The 17,453-nt window shown below is 39.7% G+C and overlaps 1 protein-coding gene across 4 annotated transcripts in view; it reads left to right on the forward strand.

Moving 5' to 3' along the window:
* RNF216 (ring finger protein 216) overlaps positions 1 to 17,453 on the forward strand; it is a 141,012-nt gene that overhangs the window by 20,466 nt on the left and 103,093 nt on the right. For 3 of the 4 annotated variants that reach the window (XM_032872746.1, XM_032872749.1, XM_032872747.1), the window contains exons 3-5: positions 1,390 to 1,523; positions 7,697 to 8,554; positions 9,313 to 9,389. In XM_032872746.1, coding sequence (XP_032728637.1) covers positions 1,390 to 1,523; positions 7,697 to 8,554; positions 9,313 to 9,389 — 1,069 coding nt within the window. The remainder of the gene's footprint in view (positions 1 to 1,389; positions 1,524 to 7,696; positions 8,555 to 9,312; positions 9,390 to 17,453) is intronic. The other variant, XM_032872748.1, reaches the window with a different exon arrangement.

Consider the following 17,453-nt stretch of genomic DNA (forward strand, 5'->3'; position numbering starts at 1 on the left):
AGATTCAACAGACTGCTGTCCCTGGCTCACCACAGCTCTGTTACAGGGATGAAGTTAGATAATTGACTTTAGATTGCTTTTCAAATTGTTGGATACCGTAAAAATAAATGAGGCATTTGCCTTGAGAAAGATATTAGAGCTTTAATGGAGAAATTTCAAGATTTGTAATTGATGGTGCCTCTTTTCTCATTGTGTTTTTTTTCCCCTCTCTAACCTAGGACTCTCAAATGCATTTGCTCTTTTTTACCTGTTTTAACCTTTAATGTTCCCATGAGCCAGGCAGAAAAAAATTAACAGTTTCTGTTACCTAGTAATTCATAGACATGCTCTATTTTCTTTTTTTTTTTAAGTACCATTTTCTTTCTTTTTTAAAAGATATTTATTTATTATTTATTTATTATTTATTTGATAGAGGGGGAACACAAGCAGGAGGAGTAGGAGAGAGCGCGGCAGGCCTCCCCCCAAACAGGGAGCCCGATGTGAGGCTTGATCCCAGAACCCTGGGATCATGACCCAAGCCAAAGGCAGACACTTAACTACTGAGCCACCCAGGTGCCCCAGCATGCTCTGTTCTCAGACAAATAAAAGGAGTTAGAAACTTCCAACATAATTACTATATCCAGATAGCTTAACTCTAGCTGTACTTAAAAGGATGGGGCACCTAGGCTCAGTCAGTCAAGTGTCCAGCTCTTGATTTTGGCTCAGGTCATGATTTCAGAGTCCTGAGTTTGAGCCCCACATTGGGCTCCATGCTCAGCAGGGAATCTGCTTCTCTTCTCCCTCTCCTTCTGTCCTTCACCTGCTCCAGCGCTCACTTATGTTCTCTCTTTCTCAAATCTTAAAAAATAATAATAAAATTAAAAAATAAAAAGAAATTAGAAAGTTTCTGTTGTTTGTGGTCATAGATGATAAATGGGTTTTTGAAATATTGAACTGTGTATAAATTGTATCTAAAGTTTATGTCTAAGGTGAACAAATTAAATGAAAATTTTATTAGTTTTGAGTGAAAGTTTTTTCAGATTAGTCAGTTGAATAATAAAACAATGTTTTATTCCCTGGGAAGAATAGAGATGAGGTGGGAGACCGTGATTTCACTTTTTAAAAACTGGCAGTCAAGATTTCACCAACAGATTTCTCAGACCTAGTATAAGAAAAGGTTGATAACGTTGTTAGATTTTCTCTATTGATTCCCAAAATGTATTATTGGCAAAGCTCACCACAGAAACCTAGCTGTGAATATTTGGGCATGTGTGCTGCTTGAGGAGATAAGCTAACACTCCAGTAGCCATGAATTTGGCTTTAAGCTGGACCCTTTTCATGCCAAAATTGAATTAAAAGACTGAAGATCATGTTCATCTCCTGGTAACCATGTTCTCTGCCTCCTTTTAGACTGGATCAATCTCAGAGATGGACCCATCACCATATCTGACTCCTCTGATGAGGAAGGGGTTCCTATGCTGGTCACCCCGGCTCCTCAGCAACACGACGATGAGGACCTGGATGATGATGTCATCCTGACAGAAGTGAGTTTTCTTAACTTACCATGATGAGGCATTATTGCAAGTTAGTGATCTGATTCTTCGGCCCTGTGCTAGTGGTTTTTGGGACCTCGTAGGACAGCTTGAGAGCAGCATTTCTGTTGCACTGTGGCTCTGTGTGTGCTGTGGTCGTGCATCTCTGAGAATAGCCCCTTTCTGCTCTGACTGATGCTCCCGTAACTTTTGAAACCAAATGTTTGGTCAGTTTCTCAACTTCTGCATTATTGCTCTGTTTGTGCACCGGTCTGCACTGTTGGAATTACTAAATCCTTCTTGTAGTGTATCTCCCCTTTTTACTCTACATTTTTCAGAATCATCCTGGATATCTTTGTGCTTAATATTTTTATATAAATTTTGAGCTCAGCTTTTCTAATTCCAGTAGGTAGCTTGATGATGAAATTCAAAACAAACCTTATTGTTAAACTTAAATTTTTTATAATACTGACCCTTTCTAACTTCTGTTCCATTTGGCCTAGCCTTCCTTTATATCTCTCCGCTAGAGCATATTGAATTTTTTTTTTTAGTTTAAATGTTAAACATTTTTTGTTAAGTTTCTTCCTGGTTATTTTATCTTTTCTGTCACTTTTGTAAATGGTATCTTTTCTTCCACTGTACTTTCTAACCATTTTTTTTAAAATTTAGAAGTGTGGTGGTTTTTATATTAATTTTATATTAATTTCACCTAATCTTTATTGTCTATAGTTGTTTTTCAGTTGACCCTATGACCCTCTCAAGGGATGGCAGCTGCAAATAATGATACTTGCAGTTTCTTCCTTTCCAGTTATTTCTGTCTATATCTTGTCTAATTATATTAAATAATGCCTTCTCAAAAATTTTAATAATAGGAGTAGGAGTGAGAAAAATATCCACTGACATAAATGGGAATACTTATTAATGTTTCTTTGCTAAGTGAGATAGTAGGTTTTTGCTTGAGTTACCTTTTTTTTTTTTTTAAAGATTTTTATTAGAGAGAGCATGAGCAGGGGAGGAGCAGAGGGAGAGGGAAAAGCAGACTCCTCCCTGCGCAGGGACCCTGATGCAAGGCTGGATCCTGGGATTCAGTGATCATGACCTGAGCCAAAGGCAGACTCTTAACTAGCTGAGCCATCCAGGCACGCTGAGATACCATTTTTTAAAGTATGTTACGGAAATAGCCATCTACTTTAAGTTTTTATTGGTGAATATAGAATTCTGTCAAATTCCATTTCAGCATCTGTGGAGATTGTCATATAATTTTTCTTCGATCTGTTAATATAAATTTTTCTGCTATCTCTGGATCAACTGTGCTTGGTAATGGTATTATAATGTAATGGTAATACGCCCTTGGATTCCATTTGCTAAGATTTTATTTAGAGTTTTCTCCATAGTTCCTATGAGGGAGAGTGGCCTGTAGGTGTATATGTGTGCACCTCTGCTGTCTTTGACAGGGTTTTTACAAACATGATTGATTCTGATTTCATGAAAATAATTTAGAAGTTTTCTTCCTTCCTCTTCTTTGTGTTGACATTACTATTTTAAATAACATCGGAGTTACGTGTTAGAGATTTGATAGAATTTACCCTATAGGCATTTGGGCTGTTGCTTTTCTTGAGGACCAGTTCTTTGAAACTGACTCCGCTTCCTCTGTGGTAATTAACATGTTTAGATTTTCTGTCACTTTTGTTTTGTTTTGTTTTTTTTAAAGTAAGCTTTACACCCAGCATGGAGCCCAATGCAGGGCTCGAACTCAACAACCACAAGATTAGGACCTGAGCCAAAATCAAGAGTCAGACACTTAACCAGACCCCAAGATGTCCCCTCTGTCACTTCTTTTTTTTTTGAAGATTGATTTATTTTAGAGAGTGGGGGAGGGGCAGAGGGAGAGAGAATCTCGAGCAAACTCTGCACTGAGCATGGAGCCCAACACAGGGCTCGATCTCAGGACCCTGAGATTACAACTTGAGCCAAAACCAAGAGTTGGATGCTTAACCGACCAAGCCACCAGGCACCCCTTTTGTCACTTTAATACCAGTTTTGTTCTGTGACACTTTCCTACAAAATAAATTCTTTAAGGTATTTTTTTTTTTAGTCTATTAAAAAAAAATTAAACCTCTTCTCTCTCTGTCCTCTGAGTCTGTCTTTCTTCCTTTCTTTCTTTCTTTCTTTCTTTCTTTCTAAGATTTTATTTATTTGAGAGAGAGCATGAGCAGGGGAGGAGCAAAGAGAGATGCAGACTTCCCACTGAGCAGGGAGCATGATGCGGGGCTCAGTCCCATGACCCTGGGATCACGACCTGAGCTGAAGGCAGACGCTTAACTGACTGAGCCACCCAGGTGCCCCTCACTTTTGTTTTTCAAATACAGTTGGGGAACGAGCAATTTCAGATGGAGGGATTTAAACTCTCCAAACAAGGATTCATTTCCAGAGAGGTCCAGCACACCTCCAGTTCACCCCTGAGCTTGAGATTTACCAGAACACTTCCCCATGGTGAGTTCTAAATGCCACCTTTGGTGCCCATAGCTCCTCAGTAAGGATGTCAGAAGTGTTGTTTATCTTCTCCTCTTCAGCTGGGTCTGGAATTAGCAAATGCAGCTATAAGAGAAAAGTACTACAGTGTGGGGCTCATTTTACTGGACTACTACTTCCTGGTCCCTGTCCCACTATATCTCTGAGGCCTTCAAGTAGATGTTTGATGTTGCTTTTATATTTTGACCCAAGTTTTCTGCTTTTTACTCAGTAGAAGCGTTGTTCTGAATGATCTAGTATGTTGTTACTAGAAAAAGAAGTCCAGGGGCACCTGGGTGGCTCAGAAAGTTAAGCCTCTTCCTTCGGCTCAGGTCAAGATCTCAGGGTCCTGGGATCAAGCCCCACATCAGGCTCTCTGCTCAGTGGGGAGCCTGCTTCTCCCTCTCCCTCTGCCTGCCTCTCTGCCTACTTGTGATCTCTCTCTCTGTCAAATAAATGAAAAAAATTTTTTTTAAAAGAAGTCCATTTTTTTGTCTTTAACCATGTGCTTTCTGAATCATTGTGTGCCAATAACTTGGTTATATGTGAGTGTGTGGTTGGGTTTTGCTTTAGGGGATCTTTTTAAAGAGACTTTTAAATTTAATAGGAGCATTGATCTTGTTTATATTAAATTATTTATTTAATCACTACATCCAAGGTAGGGCTCAGACTCGTGATCCTGAGATCAAGAGTCCTTCACTCCCCTGACTGAGCTAGCAAGACACCTCTCATTTATATTTAAAATGTGACTATTAGGGCGCCTGGGTGGCTCAGTGGGTTAAGCCGCTGCCTTTGGCTCAGGTCATGATCTCAGGGTCCTGGGATCGAGTCCCACATCGGGCTCTCTGCTCAGCAGGGAGCCTGCTTCCCTCTCTCTCTGCCTGCTTCTCTGTCTACTTGTGATCTCTCTCTGTCAAATAAATAAATAAGATCTTTAAAAAATAAATAAATAAAATGTGACTATTATAATTTGTTTTTAGTTCTCTTGTAATTATTTTGCTTTACATTTTTACTCTTTTAAAAATAATCTTTCAGGAACACCTGGGTGGCTCAGTCAGTTAAGCATTTGACTCTTGATTTCAGCCTGGACCATGATTTCATGGTCATGGGCTCAAGCCTTGTTAGGCTCTACATTCAACAAGGGGTCTGCTTGAGGTTCCCTCTGCCTCTCTCCCCAGCTCATGTGCTCGCATGCTGTCTCTCAAAAATAACTAAGTTGTTTTTATTTTTTATTTTTTTAAATATTTTATTTATTTATTTGACAGAGAGAGATCACATGTAGGCAGAGAGGCAGGCAGAGAGAGGGTGGGGAGCAGGCTCCCTGCTGAGCAGAGAGCCCAATGCGGGGCTTGATCCCAGGACCCTGAGATCATGACCTGAGCTGAAGGCAGAGGCTTAACCCTCTGAGCTACCCAGGCGCCCCATAAGTTGTTTTTATTATTTATTTATTTATTTATTTATTTATTTTTTTAAAGATTTTATTTATTTATTTGATAGAGATCACAAGTAGACGGAGAGGCAGGCAGAGAGAGAGAAAGAGGGAAGCAGGCTCCTTGCTGAGCAGAGAGCCCAATGCGGGACTCCATCCCAGTACTCTGAGATCATGACCTGAGCCGAAGGCAGCAGCTTAACCCACTGAGCCACCCAGGCACCCCATAAGTTGTTTTTAAAGAATAATCTTTCACTATATATTCCTGGCATCTTGGAGGTTTTGTTTTGTTTTTGTTTTATTTATTTATTTATTTATTTATTTATTTATTTTCAGCATAACAGTATTCATTGTTTTTGTACCACACCCAGTGCTCCATGCAAGGAGGTTTTGTTTTTACTTATTTTGGGGCTGTGGTGTAGCTGGTAGTTTGAAAACTTTTTTTTTTTTTTAAAGCTTTTTATCCTTAGTTTTATTCTTTTTAGTCCTTCTGCTGTTACTTTTATAGTTTCATATGCTGTGCTTACATGTATCAGTTGATTAATCAGCTTTAAGTGTATTTTTGGACCCCTGGCTACTTCACCTCCCATTTTTTGACAATTATCTTATTTCTACTCAACCATGATTTAAAACATTTATATTAAAGAGATAATTATTATATTACTAATTTGTGTTCTTGTTTCTGTTTTGTCATTATTTTACCTGCTGTGTAGTACTAACTTTCTAATTGTGTTATTCATCTGCCATTTCTTTTTTTTTTTTAAGTTGGGTATCTTTCTATAGTTTCTAGTAGGTTTTTATTACTCAACTTTGAATGCAATTGAACTTTTCCTGGACCAGGCAGTTATGTTGGGGAAAGGCTCAGGGACCGTTGTTGGCTAGCGGGAGTTCTGTCTTACCAAAGGGTGGGTGGGTGTATGGGTATGTGTGGGTGTGTGTAGGTGCGTAGGCAGGGAGTGTTTGTGCACATGGACTTACATTTATTTAGCGTTCTCTTCTTAGGACCTGGCAGAGATTGCTGGCTCCAGAGAAGCCCATTTCAAAGTTTCTGTCCATCCCGTGTCACTGACAGCCTGCCCCCCCTACAGAGGTGTTTGTCCCCTTATAGTCTAAGATCCTCAGAAACTCCTGTCAATGGAGTGGCCGTTCCCCATGTTCCAAACAAGGCACTGGTCTTGTCCTCCTAGGGCACACCACCATCTTTGGAAAACTTTCTGCCTTTCTGAAGCTTTCTCTTCCTTGCCGGAAATCTGTAGTTCTACCTCGGTCACAGCATTTATTGGCTCCTTCTCTTATATGCTGTGATTTGGGATTGCACATGTCTGCTGGTTTCATCAAAGATTTTCAGTTCTGTGTCTCATTCTTCTGCCTGGATTGGGGTGATTTCAGAGAAGAGAAGGGACAGAGGACCTCTATTCCATTACCTTAAAATTGGACATCCATTTTAATTTAACCACTTTCTCGGGCATAAACTGTAGAATGTCTCCGATTTTTTTTTCTTTTTATGTTTTGAGCAGTGTGGCAGTGAATATCTATTAAATATGTGCCCTTTAGCTACATAAGGGTTTATAGAATAGATATAAAAAGGTTATATTGATAGATCCTAAGGATATGTATTTTTAATCAGTAATGCCAAATTGCTCTCCTCAGTTCACCAGCAGTGAATGATAGCCTGAGAGTTTTCCCACATCCTTATCAGTGTTCTGACTTACCTAACTAAAAGCTCTGCCAGTCTTATGAGGGGGTGGAGGAGATCCTTTTTTAATTTGCATTTTGCTAATTACCGATGAGGTTTAAATTGTTTTCATGTTTTTTGAACAATCCTTGTTCTGCTGTTTTCTTGTTCTTTCATTATTTCCTCTGCAATGCAGTTGCATTTTGGTGGTGTCAGGTGAAATTATAGCTGTAACTATATAAACTATATATGTAGATTTTTATAAGTTTTTAATAATTTAAATCAATTTTTAAACTTTATATATATAAATTTTATTATATATAAACTATGTGTAACTATATAAGCAAACTAGAACTCAGGTTCCAGTCTATGAATTGGCTGTGTTGATTCTTAGAGTTGTGATCAAATTTCGGTGTTAAGAGAAATGTTAAGAAGAGTAGGTTTTGTGGGGTAGGGTGTTTTGGGTTTTGTTTCTTTCCTGTCCTGTCTCCAGAGCTCAACATAATTACACAAGGAGACATAGATCCAGGAAAGAAATTGAATTATTATTAAAATTTCATTTTTTCTTAGACAAATAAACCTCAGACATCACGACCCAATCTCATCAAACCAGCTGCCCAGTGGCAAGATCTCAAAAGATTGGGAGAAGAAAGGCCTAAAAAGTCTAGAGCAGCCTTTGAATCAGATAAGAACGGCTATTTTTCAGTGTGTAACAGCTCATTGTTTGATTCTGGGGCACAGGATGATTCTGAGGATGACTACGGTGAATTTCTGGATCTTGGGCCTCCTGGAGTTTCTGAATTCATTAAGCCAAGTGGCCAAACAGAAAGAGAACCCAAACCTGGACCAAGTCATAACCAAACAGCAAATGACATCATCAACCCGAGGTCAGAGCAGAAAATCGTTATCTTGGAAGAAGGTAGCCTTCTTTCACCAGACAGCGATCCTCTGGACACTCAGAACCAGTCATCTGAAGATTCAGAGACAGAGCTTTTATCAAACCTTGAAGAATCGACTGCTATCCTGGATGATCAAGCCATCGAAGAAGACTGCTGGTTAGACCATCCTTACTTCCAGTCCCTAAACCAACAGCCCCGTGAGATAACAAACCAGGTTGTTCCTCAGGAACGGCAGCCTGAAGCAGAACTGGGCCCATTGTTGTATCAGCATGAACCCCCGGGGCTCACTTTTCCAAGACCAGCTTTTCCAAGACCAGAACCCCAACAGGATGGGATTCCAGGCCCCTCTTCTCCTCAGCCTGCCCATCCTCTAGGAGAGCTCGAAGACCAACAATTAGCAATAGACGATGAAGAGCCCGGGCCAGCTTTTCCACTCCAAGGATCTCAGGAGCCCAATTTGGAAAACCTTTGGGGGCAGGAAGCTACTGAGGTAGATCAAGAACTCGTTGCACTTTTAGTGAAAGAAACAGTAAGTTTTATTTTATTTAAGTGAGTAATTACAGACACTAAATGTACTGGGTTTTCTTTTACTGCAAAATCACAGCAGGGTGGTGGGGGCACTTCATTTTCATCAGGGATCTAGAGCTGGATACATAAAACAGAAGAAAGACTCTGAAGAATAAGATTACCTAGAGCTGCACTGTCCAGTGTGGTGGTTTCATGTACCTGTTCAAGTGCCTTAAAACTAGATAAATTTTAAAATTCTGTTTCCAGTGGTACTAGTCACATTTAAAGTGCCTGGTAGTCACATGGGTCCAGAGAGCTACCATACTGGAAAGCACAGAATAGAATATTTCCATCACTGTTTGAAGTTCTGTTGGATATCCCTGATGCAGAGTGTAATGCAGGGCTGTGGGTTCTGGCTCAGCTGCTCATTGCCTTTGAACAGGCTTTCAGACCTTTCCCCTGGGTGTTTTTGTCTGGCACACAAGCTCATGTGCATCTTAAGAGGTAGTACTTTCTCCTTTTTGGACTCCTTTGGCCTGGGCAGAGGTGTTCAGTATTAATTGAAAGAGTGAAGAACAGATACGCAAAGTGGCAGAGGACCAGGTAATCTCTAGGGTCCTTTCTGGAGTCCACACTCCATGTAGACACATTAAGTTTGGGCACAGACTTGCCTTACAGCCTCTCTCTCGTCTTGAGTTATTTTACTTTTTGCCATCTGGTTTTTATTGCAATTTGAAAGCATTCTAGTGGATGAAAAATAATGTTTTTATCCCTTTTCAGGAAGCAAGATTTCCAGATGTCGCAAATGGGTATATTGAGGAGATAATTCATTTGAAGAATTATTATGATTTGAATGTGTAAGTACACCACATGCCTTTTGTTTTTCTTACTGTAGTGAAATACACATAATATAAAAATCTATGGTTTTTACCATTTTTAAGTATACAGATCAATGGTATTAAGTATCTCCACATTTTTACACAACCATCCCCACCATCTCCAGAGCATTTTCATCTTCCCAAATTGAAACTGTCCCCATAAACAGTAACTCCTTATCCTCCACCCCTGCACCCCCAGCCCCTGGGACCTACACTTCTACTTTCTGTCTCTCTGAATTTGACTACTCCAGAAACTTCATAATAGTAGAATAACACAGTATTTGTCCTTCTGTGACTGGCTTATTTCATTTAGCATTATGTTTCCTTTAATGATCCTGTTAGAAGAGTTCTAATTTTAGTCATATACAGACTTTCTGGGTTTTACTTAGTGCTGCATGGTTATGGAATTAAGGTGTTTTGTTAATTCTGAGCACTGATACTACATGTTCTGGTCAGGTTGTTAAAAGACATTTTCTTCCCTTTATTTGTAACAGAAAGTGTTCTGCAGCTACTCTGCCTGTTTGGAGAAGTGCATGGAAATGTTTTCTTTAGTGTTTATCATAAAAATGATAAACAGGGGCGCCTGGGTGGCTCAGTGGGTTAAAAGTGGGTTAAAAGCCTCTGCCTTCAGCTCAGGTCATGATCCCCGGGTCCTGGGATTGAGCCCCACATCGGGCTCTCTGCTCAGCAGGGATCCTGCTTCCCTTCCTTTCTCTGCCTACTTGTGATCTCTCTCTCTGTCAAATTAAAAAAAAAAAAATGATAACTACAATTTTCTAAAAAATTGAAGCGTCCCAAAAAAACCAAGTAAGTCCTTCCTCTTTTACACTCTTGCCCCCCCCCCTTCTAGTCTGCAGAGGTGAAATAGTTGTAAATTTGTGAAGAACAGTAGAATACTGAAACTAAGAAAATTTTCAGTTAATACAGATCACATCCATTAGACAGAAGAGGTAGTATACCTAAAGCTCTATCCTCAGAAGATTATGCCCAGTACTATAGTACTCAGCCAAGAGTACAAGTGAGAGCTTTTCCCTGCCATGGCCAAATGGGAGAAGCCCCATTTCCCAGGTCAGCAGCCAAAGGAGATGCTCTTTTCTAATTCATACAAAGACTGTTGGTGCCAGGAACCACCTTGTCCGTCGCCCTCTATCCAGGGACAGCCACTAACCAGTTTCTGGTTTTCTGTTTGTTTCTAGGATTTTTTTTTTTTTTTTTTCTTTGAGAGACAAAGACAGATAGTGAGGCAGAGCACAAGTGGGGAGGTGAGAGAGAAGCAGCCTTCCTGAGGAGCAGGGAGCCCAACTCGGGGCTTGATCCCAGGACCCCGGGATCATGACCTGGGCCGAAGGCAGACTCTAAAACGACTGAGCCACCCAGGCACCTCTGTGACCAGTTTTTAAACCAGAATTGAGTCAGAGTTTTATAATGTGTTTATCTCTTTAGCTTCTTAATCTAGAACAGTCCTCCACTTAATTTTTTTAATGTCACTGATTTTCCTCCCAGTATTTTTTTTTTTTTAAGTAAACACTTCTTTTTTTTTTTTTTTTTTTTTTTTTTAAGATTTTATTTATTTATTTGACAGAAACACAGCAAGAGAGGGAACACAATCGGGGGGAGTGGGAGAGGGACAGTCAGGCTTCCCACTGAACAGGCAGCCTGATGTGGGGCTCGATCCCAGGACCCTGGGATCATGACCTGAGCTGAAGGCAGACACTTAACAACTGAGCCACCCCAGTATTTTTTAACATAGGTTGAAAGACTGTATGATGAACCCCATATATCCACCACCTGGATTATTATCTGGTGTTCCTCTGTAAGATTTTGTCCTTTTACTTTTTGGTCTTTTTCTAAGTTACTGTGGATTTTTAAGTTTTTATATAAGTGATATTTTACAATCAGTTACAGCCTTTTTTGTTTTTGGTACTGAATTATCCTAAGTTTGACCAGTAGGAGCCTCTTAAGATGAATCTAAGTCATTTTGACATGACCCTATTAGTCTGAGCATGTCCTTGCTTTCTGAAATACAGAGTTGCTTGGGCTTACCTTGAACATTTCTGCCCTAAACCAGGAATAGGGTTATTTATCCATGAAACCCAGGTTTTTGCCACTAGCATGTCATCACTTGTCAGCTCTTACAGGGGACATACTAAGAGAATATGGGATTTTCTAATCATATGTTCATAATTTTACATTCAAGTTTAACATTAAATTAATGTTAATTAAATTAACATTAGCCTGCTTCCTCCTCTCTCTCTGCCTACCTCTCTGCCTACTTGTGATCTCCGTCTGTCAAATATATAAATAAAAATCTTTTTTTTTTTAAGATTTTATTTATTTATTTGACAGACAAAGATCACAAGTAGGCAGAGAGGTGGCAGGGGAGCGGGAAGCAGGCTCCCTGCTGAACAGGGAGCCCGATGCGGGGCTCGATCCCAGGACCTTGAGATCATGACCTGAGCCGAAGGCAGAGGCTTTAACCCACTGAGCCACCCCGGCACCCCTCCCTCAGTCGTTCTAAATTTTATGTTTATGTGTTCCTCCACTAAAAATATAGTTTCTAGTAACATTAATACAACTTTTTATCCTACAATATACATAAAATTGTAGTAGCAGTGTTACTACCGATGACTACTACAGAGTGAAGTAAAAAATGTTTTATAGTTATTTTATGCTTAATGCGTATCTCACTAAGGCAGTACAGTTAGAACATAGGCTATCAGGGAGCCTGGGTGGCTCAGTGGGTTAAAGCCTCTGCCTTCAGCTCAGGTCAAAATCCCAGGGTTCTGGGATCAAGCCCTGCATCAGGCTGTCTGCCCAGTGGGGAGCCTGCTTCCTCCGATCTCTCTCTGCCTGCCTCTCTGCCTGCCTCTCTGCCTGCTTATGATCTCTCTGTCAAATAAATAATTAAAATCTTAAAAAAAAACCACAAAACAAAACATAGGCTATCCTAGGTGGTAGAATGATGACATTCCTCAGTTCTAGAAATTCAGTAGCCAGTATATCCTCAAATAATCCTGTTCTCATCCTCCTGTCCCACTTCTCCCCCGTCCTCTGTGGCTCTTGACCCCATCTCTTGCCTCTGTGATGTACTCTGGATGATTTCTTCAAGGCAATCATCTAGCTCACTAATTTTCTTTTTAGTGGGGTGTAATCTGCCACTAAACTCATCCACAGTGTTTTTAGTTCCATTTCGTATATTCTTCTCATTCTGGCATCCTTATTGGTAATTCTCCAGATCATTTTTCTAGTGTCATTTTATTTTGCCTATATTTTTAATCCATTTAGTTCTTTAAACACAATAAACATAGCTTCTTTGTGTTCTGAGTATGATCATTCTGACACTTGAGGTCCTTGTGACCCTTATACTGTTGTTTCTGCTGACTCTTTGTATCTTCTTTTCCTTGTGCATTTTGTAAATTTTGACCCTCAGCTCTTTCTTGGGGTTTTGATAGAAATGGTTCCTTCAGGAAGAATTCGCTTTGTCTTTCAGCACGTGCCTAGGGGCAGTGTTGGTCTAACACTACTTTATCCTTTAGATTGTTGTCTGTAAGGCTTTGAGTCATCGAGATAGTAAGAATTTAGTCCTGGATGAGGACTGGGTATAATATTCACAAATTCTCAGAGTGCATTTTGTTTCCTCTCCATCCACTCATCATCAGTATTAAGGCATGTTTCTCCTTATGGCCTGTGAGCTTTGTCTCTGTGCCCTGTGAAGTAAGGACTTAAGAAGATGATTATCATTACGTTTATTTTCTTTTTGAATATGTAAGTGACTTGGTGAGTACACTCAGGAAAATCTTGCTTCTGTTTAGCTTTCCTTATCTGGGATTTCACTTTCACTTAGGTTTGGACTCCTAAGAACTTCTAATTTTAATTTGATGTACTTTTTTTTTTTTAAGATTTTATTTATTTACTTGAGAGTGAGAGAGAGAGAGAGCATGAGAGGGGAGGGGATCAGGGGGAGAAGCAGACTCCCTGCTGAACAGGGAGCCTGATGCAGGACTCGATCCTGGGACTCCAGAATCATGACCTGAGCTGAAGGCAGTCACTTAACCAACTGAGCCACCCAGGCGCCCCAATAGTCAGCATTTTTAAAACCTTTTTTATTGTGGACTGTAATACACATACAGAAAAATGCACAAAATAAAGATAGCACGCCTAATAATTTATTACAAACCAGACATTCATGTAACTACCATCTAGAAATCCTCAAAAACAAAAGGACATTGCCACCATCTTCGAATACTGAAGATTTTGTGATTTCATGCTGTCTCTATCCTTTAGTGACTGGCTTCTTTCACTCAGCATTATGTTTCTGGGGTTTACCCATGCTCTGTATAACTATAGTTCATTCATTTTCATTGCTGTGTGGTATCCCATTTGTATCAAAATCCTATAACTTTTCCCTCTGCTTTTGATAAGCATTTGAGTTGTTTCCACTTTTTGGCTTTCACAAATGATGCACCTTTGAACCATTCTTCCATGTCCCTCCCGAGCCTCCAGTATTTACCAGATTTGGCCTTCTTTGCCATCCTGTTGGCTACTGTATTTTCTTTCTCTCTCTTTTTTTTTTAAGATTTTATTTTTTACTTGAGAGAGAGCATAGAGGGAGAGGGAGAAAGGGAGAAGACAATTCACTGCAGAGCAGAGAGCCCAATGCAGGGCTCAATTCCAGGACCCTGGGATCATGACCTGAGCTGAAGGCAGATGCTTAACTGACTGAGCCACCCAGGTGCCCCTGGCTACTGATATTTTCAAGCAGAAATTTTTTATTTCTGAATTTTTGGTCTTATTTCTCATCTTTGGGAAGATTGGTCTGCCATTACTAAAAATGAAAGTAATGACTTCATAATTACATTATTTTTAACTAATAAACTTTGTTTTTAGAGCATTTTTAGATTCATAGGAAAATTGAACGGAAATATCTAGTACATTTTTGCAATAAAAAGTATCTCGACTTCCCCTCAACTAAAAAACAACTAATTTTATTTGTATGCAAGCTTTTAGTTCTTCTTGGAATGCAAACACCGTTTTTTTCAGAGAGTTGATGCAATTCTGGATATCTTGTTTATGAAATAATGGTGACGTTAATAATGATCACCTTTAATAATAGTTATTGAGTTTTCCTCTTTGCTAAATACTTTGTTCTTCGTTTTCACATTGTTCTAAGGAACATAATTTTCTATATGGCACTTTCCCTTTTCTTTCTGTATACTCACTACCTGCTGAAACCCTAAAAGTTAAAATTCAGGGTTGGACATTATTAACAAATTCATGGTCACTGAAACATATTTCCCCATAGGTTTCCAGTGGAGTCATATCACTTTATGTTGCTGTTGGAGCTGTACGTGAATTGCTTTAGTAATGTCTCAGTGATGATGCATAATGGTGGTGTTAACTAGGCATAAGGGAGCTTACTGTTTATTTCTTTGATAAGGGGGGCTGCATGGGATTTTTCATGTATTTGTTTACTAATTGTATTTCTCGTGTGAATTGTTTGCACCTTTTCTCACTGAATTCTTTTGTTGTTGTTCATGTTTTCCTGATTAGGAAATGCAATACTTGTTTTGTTCCATTTGGAAAACATAAATGATTAAGTATAAACCCAGCACATGTAGCTAATACTGTAGGATATACTGAAGAATGTAGAATACGGATTTGAATAGGAAATGCCAAGTTTAAGTATTTTTTAATAATATATAGTAAATATTAAAGTAACCCTTTAGAAATTTAATATACTTTAATGTTTCCCGCTCATTCTACAAATGTGAATGTGTTATTTTTCAACTTTTGCAGGATTAATTTCTGTGAAATTGACAGATTCTGTGACAGTTTGTTCTCTTACCTCCTGAGTCTCATACATATCCTTTTTCCTAGGGACTTATTCTATGCCTTTAACATCACTCAGATGCAAATATTCATTCTTTTTTTTTTTTTTTTTTAAGATTTTATTTATTTGACACAGAGAAATTACAAGTAGGCAGAGAGGCAGACAGGGCGGGGGGGAAGCCATGCCAAGCAGAGAGCCCAATGCCAGGCTCCACCCCAAGACCCTGAGATCATGACTTGAACTGAATACAGAAGCTTAACCCACTGAGACACCCAGGCGCCCTTCAAATATTCATTCTTAAACATATAAAAATACTTGTGAAATCCAAAGAAAGGGGACTGTGTGGTAATTGTATTAAATCTTTTCACACCTGTAGTCTTCTGAGTTTCCTGTTACGACTTTTATCCCTGGGCTCTTGGGACCTAAGGTGTTAATTCCCACAACAGCTAAGCTAAATATTGTTAATACAGACCCAAAAGGAGGCACAAAGCAGAGTTGAGCAAGCTGGCATTGTGGGTGGCTGACACTCTCGGTTACTTTATGTGCAATCTTTAAATCACCTATAGACATAACCATCTGGTCATTTTAGCACAAGGGATTTATTCACCAGAGAACCAACCTCCTGTGCTGGTAATCTCTTTGAGCTGATTACTAAGACTTTTCACTCACATGTGGTGAATCTTAAATTAGATCGAGGCAGCAGCAGCTATCTAAGGAATAAAAGCTTGGAATACTAGCCCGGCTCATTTAGTAGCAGTGCTTTCTTGAGACCCCTCAGCTTGTCAGGTCAGATCAGGTGTGAAATAATATACATGGGTGGGGAGATTTGATTCTGACAAGCCTCCCACTGCCTTTGCCCCAGGCTGTACATATTGATGTCTTGGGTTATAGTTCCATTTCTACAGAAAAGAAACTTTGTATTTAATTACCTATGCCACTGAATATCATTTAACCTTCAAGAAAGTTCTGTTGGTAAGGGTAAAGATATTAAAATACAAATGACTTTGACAGTTCAAAATGAGAGCCTCCAGGGCACCTGGGTGGCTCAGTAGGTTAAGCCTCTGCCTTTGGCTCGTGATATCGGGGTCATGGGATCGAGTCCCACATCAGGCTCTCTGCTAAGCTGGGAGCCTGCTTCCCTCTCTGTCTCTGCCTACCTCTCTGCCTACTTGTGATCTCTGTCTAATAAATAAATAAAATCTTTTAAAAAGGGGCGCCTGGGTGGCTCAGTGGGTTAAACCCTCTGCCTTCGGCTCAGGTCATGATCTCAGGGTTCTGGGATCAAGCCCCGCATCGGGCTCTCTGCTCAGCAGGGAGCCTGCTTCCTCCTCTCTCTCTGCCTGCCTCTCTGTCTACTTGTGATCTCTTTCTGTCAAATAAATGAATTAAAAAAAAATTTTTTTTTTAATCTTAAAAAAAAAAAAAAATGAGAGCTTCCAGGGGCCTCTGTCTCAATCAGTAAAGGACCTCCGACTCTTGATCTTGGGATCATGAGTTTGAGCCCCATGTCAGGTGTACAGATTATTTAAAAATATATTGCATCACAAACAAGTTTGACTTGAGATTGAAACATAAGTAAGTAACCGAACACAAACCTCTGATTTCTGCCATGTGGAATTCCTTCTCTTGCAGTGTTTCTGGGTGCGATCTTCCTAATACTGAAAATACGAAATGAATTGGTCAGAGAAGAACCCCTAATACATGGTTGGCTTTTGTTTTGTTTTCTAGAAATTACACCTACTATTCTACTTCTGTGTCATATGCTGTAATTCTGTATCATGTACTTTAGAAAATACTTCAAAGTAGAAAATTGTAAAGGATGAGATTTTTAAAAATAGGAGTTGTAATACTTTCTTTCTGCTAGTACTCTAGCAGATCATCTGCCGTGCGCCCCACGTAGATGCCACTGGCTGCACCCATGATAGCTGTGCTGTTAAAGAAGATTCTTCACTGAGTGACCTTTTTATCTTTCCCCAAGTTCCTGATATCTGGCCTTTCATTGGGTTGTGGTAGCCGCACTTAACCAGAACGTTGTAAACAGGCATGTTTGAAATGAAGGAGGTGCTCCACATCTGGGTTGTAGTTTGTCTAGATGTGCATGTGAACAGAGTTGTTTCGACCTTGAGGCTTTTCCCCAGGGACACTAGATTCTTGGTAGTGTGGCTAATTCTCAGGTCAGCCTACAGAGGTCTGTATAACCTGCAGAAGGAGCT

This window comes from Lontra canadensis, unplaced genomic scaffold (assembly GCF_010015895.1).
Source record: "Lontra canadensis isolate GAN:19392208 unplaced genomic scaffold, GSC_riverotter_1.0 scaffold45, whole genome shotgun sequence".
NCBI lineage: Eukaryota > Metazoa > Chordata > Mammalia > Carnivora > Mustelidae > Lontra > Lontra canadensis.